Here is a 6,000-nt window from a genome sequence, read left to right as displayed (position 1 = left end):
CCCGGAGTGCGGTTTCTATGGAATGTACGAGAAGATCCTGCTGTTCCGCCATGACGCCGCCTGCGACAACAAGCTGCAGCTGCTGCGGTCGGCGTCGCAGATCCAGGAGGGAGACCTGGTGGAGGCCGTGCTGTCAGGTGAGACCCCCCCCCCCCCGCAGGAAATCACCTGCGTGTGCAGCCCGACCAGCTGATTGGTCGAGGGTTTTTTTGTTGTTTTTTTTACCCGGCTGGAGGTGTCGTTTCGTCTCGGTGGGGTGAATCAGCCGACACGTTGATTGGTTGTTTACAGGTAAACGTCAGGAAGCCGAACAACAAACTCCGGCAGTGAGTGAAACAAGAGTAAACAAAAATAAGAGACAGAGCAAACAACAAAACAAACGAGTGTCGATTATTTTGGTACGACGTCGTTTTGTTCATAATGTCAGATCGTTCAGCCGTTTCCCCGAAAGTCCGTTTCCGTAGAACTCAGAAAGAAATCAGTCAAAAACATGAAACATCAGTTGCCTTGGAAAAGTAATGTGATTACTAGTTACTCCTTTAAAAGTAGCTTAGTTACTTAAAGGGGCGAAGTCAGATTACGAGTTACTTTTTAGTTACTTTCAGCAGTTGCTGACCACGCCCCCTCCTCACCCCTTCAGCATAAAAATGGCAGCCCCCAAAAAGGGGCGGGGCTTCTTGCCAGTATGCGTTTCCACTAAAGAAAATGAGAAAAGTCGGGAAACGTCTCGTGTCGTCGCTGCAACGATAAGATTTTATTCTTTTGAGTTTCCTGAACGTGATTGGGTGAGAGTGGAGAAGGGGGCGGGGCTTGTTCCAGTGTTTATATCGTCTCCACCCCTGGTTGATATCGTCTCCACCTCTGGTTATCGTCTCCACCCACAGTGTTTGTTTTCTGGTACTGGGTTAACAAGTTAGCAACGAGCGCTAATTCCTCCACATACACTTAATGCATCCCGACAAGAACGACCTACCACACACACACGCACACGCACACACGCACACACACACACACACACACACACACACACACACATACACAAAGTCATTTTGTGAAGCATATAATAACAGTCCGGGAGCTCGTTCACTCTCCCAAACGTACGTCGGCCCTCTAAACAAAAGCCATAAACAATAATTTGAATAAATGGAGGTAATTTCCTGCAGCAGAATGTCTAATCAGAGACGTATTCTACTGGAGGGTGTGTGTGTGTGTGTGTGTGTGTGTGTGTGTGTGTGTGTGTGTGTGTGTGTGTGTGTGTGTGTGTGTGTGTGCGCAAAATAGGGAAAAACGACTAAACGCGGTGAAGGACACGGAGGAAGAGGCGAGGCGGCGAGGAAGCGTCCCTAACTAGCCACGGCGGCCGCTGCCAAGCCTGCCGGCCAACTGAAACAACGGCGGCTCCATCTGCGCGGCGCTAAGAGCCTCTCGTCGCTCCAAACATTTACAAAATACCCGCTAACAACCCATTCATTACTCTTTGTCCGCCGCCGCGCTGTTTATCTCCCGCCGCCGCTCCATCTCCGGCCAGTCGAGGGGCGAAGCGCCGCTCGCGTCTCACCACGTCCCGCCGCTGAATATCGCTAACAGCCTGCGCCGCGGGGTGGAGGTGGTGGGGGGGGACATGTCCTCTGAAAGCGCGATGAGACGCCCCCGCCGCGCTCTGGTGGCGATGAAGGAACACGAGTGTTTCCTCACGCCGTGACGTCATGCGGCCGAACCGCTCTGGACAGGAAGTGGCTCCGGTTCAGTCACACGCCGCGCAAACGTTAGCGCTACTTTAGCGGGAGATCGATTAGAGGAGTCGTCACGGCGGTCCTCGTTAAAACAAGCGTTGGTTTGGGGTTTGATGGTTTTATCGTCTCTTTGGTTTCTTGCGCGGCTCCCGGCTTCCCGCCGAGGTTTTGTGAAAACAGCTGGAGGATGTTTGGGCTCAGATGGCCGCCGGCCCGCCAGCTGGGGAGGGGACATGGAGGGGACATGGAGGAGACATGGAGGAAGACATGGAGGAAGACATTGAGGACACATGGAGGAAGACATGGAGGAGACATGGAGGAAGACATGGAGGAGACATGGAGGAAGACATGGAGGAAGACATGGAGGAGACATGGAGGAAGACATTGAGGACACATGGAGAAGACATGGAGGAAACATGGAGGAAGACATTGAGGAAGACATTGAGGAAACATGGAGGAAGACATTGAGGAAACATGGAGGAAGACATTGAGGAAACATGGAGGAAGACATAGAGGAAGACATTGAGGAAACATGGAGGAAGACATGGAGGAAGACATGGAGGAGCCATGGAGGAAACATGGAGGAAGACATTGAGGAAACATGGAGGAAGACATGGAGGAAACATGGAGGAAGACATTGAGGAAGACATTGAGGAAACATGGAGGAAGACATTGAGGACACATGGAGAAGACATGGAGGAAACATGGAGGAAGACATTGAGGAAGACATTGAGGAAACATGGAGGAAGACATTGAGGAAACATGGAGGAAGACATTGAGGAAACATGGAGGAAGACATAGAGGAAGACATTGAGGAAACATGGAGGAAGACATGGAGGAGACATGGAGGAAACATGGAGGAAGACATTGAGGAAGACATTGAGGAAACATGGAGGAAGACATGGAGGAAACATGGAGGAAGACATTGAGGAAGACATTGAGGAAACATGGAGGAAGACATTGAGGAAGACATTGAGGAAACATGGAGGAAGACATTGAGGAAACATGGAGGAAGACATTGAGGAAACATGGAGGAAGACATGGAGGAAACATGGAGGAAGACATGGAGGAGACAGAGGAAAAATGGAGGAAGACATGGAGGAAGACATTGAGGAAGACATGGAGGAGACATGGAGGAAGACATTGAGGACACATGGAGAAGACATGGAGGAAACATGGAGGAAGACATTGAGGAAACATGGAGGAAGACATTGAGGAAGACATTGAGGAAACATGGAGGAAGACATTGAGGAAACATGGAGGAAGACATTGAGGAAACATGGAGGAAGACTGAGGAAACATGGAGGAAACATGGAGGAAGACATTGAGGAAACATGGAGGAAGACATTGAGGAAACATGGAGGAAACATGGAGGAAGACACAGAGGAAGACATGGAGGAAACATGGAGGAAGACATGGAGGAGACAGAGGAAAAATGGAGGAAGACATGGAGGAAGACATGTAAGAAGGGAGGGAGGTAAGGAGGGAGGTAAGGAGGGAAGTAAGCAGTGACCTTGCCTGTCTCCTTCACATTTCATTAGTTTGTTTCATTCATCTGAAGTTTTCAGTCGTTTTGAGTCTTACAGTGACGATCCACCAGCTGTCCTTCCTGTCCATGTCCTCTTTATCTGAAATTCTCACGTCTTCCACGTTTCTAATAGAAACCCCTCCTCTTGTCTCGTGTCCTCTGTCTGTCCACAGCCTCGGCCACGGTGGAGGACTTCCAGATCCGTCCTCACTGCCTGTTCGTCCACTCGTACCGGGCGCCGGCCTTCTGCGACCACTGCGGCGAGATGCTGTGGGGACTCGTCCGGCAGGGACTCAAGTGTGAAGGTGAGACTCTCGGGGGTTGCGTGTGAAGTCCCGGAGGACGCTGAGGGGACGCTCTGCTGTCTCTGCGTGTGTCCCCAGGATGCGGGCTGAACTACCACAAGCGCTGTGCCTTTAAGATCCCCAACAACTGCACCGGGGTGAGGAGGCGCCGTCCGTCCAACGTCTCCCTCACCGGCGTCGGCGGCGTCATCAACCTGGGACGCCCGCTCTCTGCCGAGCCGTCGCCGCCACACGGCGCCGACGACGCGCTACTGGTCAGTGCAAGGAGGACACTTTTGGACACTGTCCATTGTCTGATGGCAGTTTGGTTTAAATGAACAGAGATTGTTGTCCAAAGACGGTGGGACAGTCCATTTCCTGCCATTTAGGTTTACTGCCTATCAGAACTGGACCGTCCATTGTCCATAGTCGTGGGACGTCCTATCACCTGTGGACTGTGTCAACAGTGGGGCCGTCCACTGTCTGTGGACAAATGGACATCCCAGTGGACTGACGTTGTTGTTAAAGACGGTGGTCTTTAACAACAACGTCAGTCCACTGGGATGAGCTACCTCTTTGTAACCACATGTGGACGGTCCATCGTCTGAGGACAGTTTATTGGACAATCTTCAGTGTGGACAGTAACTACTTCTAACAAGGGACTGTCCATTGTCTGACATGATTCTAGGACAACTCATCCACAGACACCTCGTCCAGGGACAAGTTGTCTGAGGACGAGTTGTCCGTGCACCAGGTCACATGGCATCAGGTTACTATGGCAACCAGTCCGTTGTCTGTGGTCAGTGTTCCGTGAGAGTAGTTGTATGAAACTGAATATTTTCCTTTTGTCTCCATGTGTCCCTCTGATCCAGTCTCCCGTCAGTCCCAGCATGGAGGTAAACGTCCCGCCGAAGCTTCTTTTTTTTTTTTTTTAAACCTCAAAAACGTACATTTTCCCGTCGTCTCTTCATCCGTCTTTCCTTCCTTCCTTCGTCCCGCAGCAGAAGAGTCAGCTGGACTACTTCCCCGGCAGAGAGCGGCGCTCCAGCTCCCAGTCGTACATCGGCCGTCCCATCGAGTTGGACAAGATCCTCCTGTCCAAGGTCAAGGTCCCCCACACCTTCCTGATCCACTCCTACACCCGGCCCACCGTCTGCCAGCACTGCAAGAAGCTGCTGAAGGGGCTGTTCCGCCAGGGTCTGCAGTGCAAAGGTGAGGCACCACCACCGCCCGGGGGCACCACCGCCGCCCGGGGGCACCACCGCCCGGGGGCACCACCGCCGCCCAGGGGCACCACCGCCCGGGGGCACCACCGCCACAGCGAGGAGCCTGATGTGTCCCGCGTCACGGAGTGTCTCCGTTCTGTCTCCTCAGATTGTAAATTCAACTGCCACAAACGATGCGCCGGAAAAGTGCCGAACAACTGCCTGGGGGAGGTTTCCAAGAACGGAGGCAAGTGTCTGTGGTTCCCTTGTCCTCCATACCGTCTGTACGGACAGCAGGACAGTATCTGTGGTCCCCTCGTCCTCCATACCGTCTGTACGGACAGCAGGACAGTATCTGTGGTCCCCTCGTCCTCCATACCGTCTGTACGGACAGCAGGACAGTATCTGTGGTCCCCTCGTCCTCCATACCGTCTGTACGGACAGCAGGACAGTATCTGTGGTCCCCTCGTCCTCCATACCGTCTGTACGGACAGCAGGACAGTATCTGTGGTCCCCTCGTCCTCCATACCGTCTGTACGGACAGCAGGACAGCATCTGTGGTCCCCTCGTCCTCCATACCGTCTGTACGGACAGCAGGACAGTATCTGTGGTCCCCTCGTCCTCCATACCGTCTGTACGGACAGCAGGACAGTATCTGTGGTCCCCTCGTCCTCCATACCGTCTGTAGGGACAGCAGGACAGTCCAGTGTCTGTGGTTCCCTCGTCCTCCATACCGTCTGTAGGGACAGCAGGACAGTCCAGTGTCTGTGGTTCCCTCGTCCTCCATACCGTCTGTAGGGACAGCAGGACAGTGTCTGTGGTTCCCTCGTCCTCCATACCGTCTGTAGGGACAGCAGGACAGTGTCTGTGGTTCCCTCGTCCTCCATACCGTGTGTAGGGACAGCAGGACAGTCCAGTGTCTGTGGTTCCCTCGTCCTCCATACCATCTGTAGGGACAGCAGGACAGTATCTGTGGTTCCCTCGTCCTCCATACCGTCTGTAGGGACAGCAGGACAGTATCTGTGGTCCCCTCGTCCTCCATACCATCTGTAGGGACAGCAGGACAGTGTCTGTGGTTCCCTCGTCCTCCATACCATCTGTAGGGACAGCAGGACAGTATCTGTGGTTCCCTCGTCCTCCATACCGTCTGTAGGGACAGCAGGACAGTATCTGTGGTCCCCTCGTCCTCCATACCATCTGTAGGGACAGCAGGACAGTATCTGTGGTTCCCTCGTCCTCCATACCGTCTG

At 53.2% G+C, this 6,000-nt stretch overlaps 1 protein-coding gene across 2 annotated transcripts in view; it reads left to right on the top strand.

Moving 5' to 3' along the window:
• Window positions 1-6,000, top strand: part of prkd1 (protein kinase D1) — a gene marked incomplete at its 3' end in the record, with an annotated part of 41,182 nt that overhangs the window by 12,622 nt on the left and 22,560 nt on the right. The window contains exons 2-7 of one of the 2 annotated variants that reach the window (XM_080512336.1): window positions 1-137; window positions 3,435-3,566; window positions 3,645-3,820; window positions 4,418-4,441; window positions 4,547-4,757; window positions 4,920-4,997. The exon at window positions 1-137 is cut by the window's left edge and continues 2 nt beyond it. In XM_080512336.1, coding sequence (XP_080368462.1) covers window positions 23-137; window positions 3,435-3,566; window positions 3,645-3,820; window positions 4,418-4,441; window positions 4,547-4,757; window positions 4,920-4,997 — 736 coding nt within the window. In that variant the 5' untranslated portion in view covers window positions 1-22. The remainder of the gene's footprint in view (window positions 138-3,434; window positions 3,567-3,644; window positions 3,821-4,417; window positions 4,442-4,546; window positions 4,758-4,919; window positions 4,998-6,000) is intronic. The other variant, XM_080512337.1, reaches the window with a different exon arrangement.

The sequence above is a fragment of the Blennius ocellaris genome (assembly GCF_963422515.1).
Source record: "Blennius ocellaris genome assembly, chromosome: 17".
Lineage (NCBI taxonomy): Eukaryota > Metazoa > Chordata > Actinopteri > Blenniiformes > Blenniidae > Blennius > Blennius ocellaris.
Note: the sequence above shows the minus strand (reverse complement) of the source record. Positions and strands in the feature narration are given on the sequence as shown.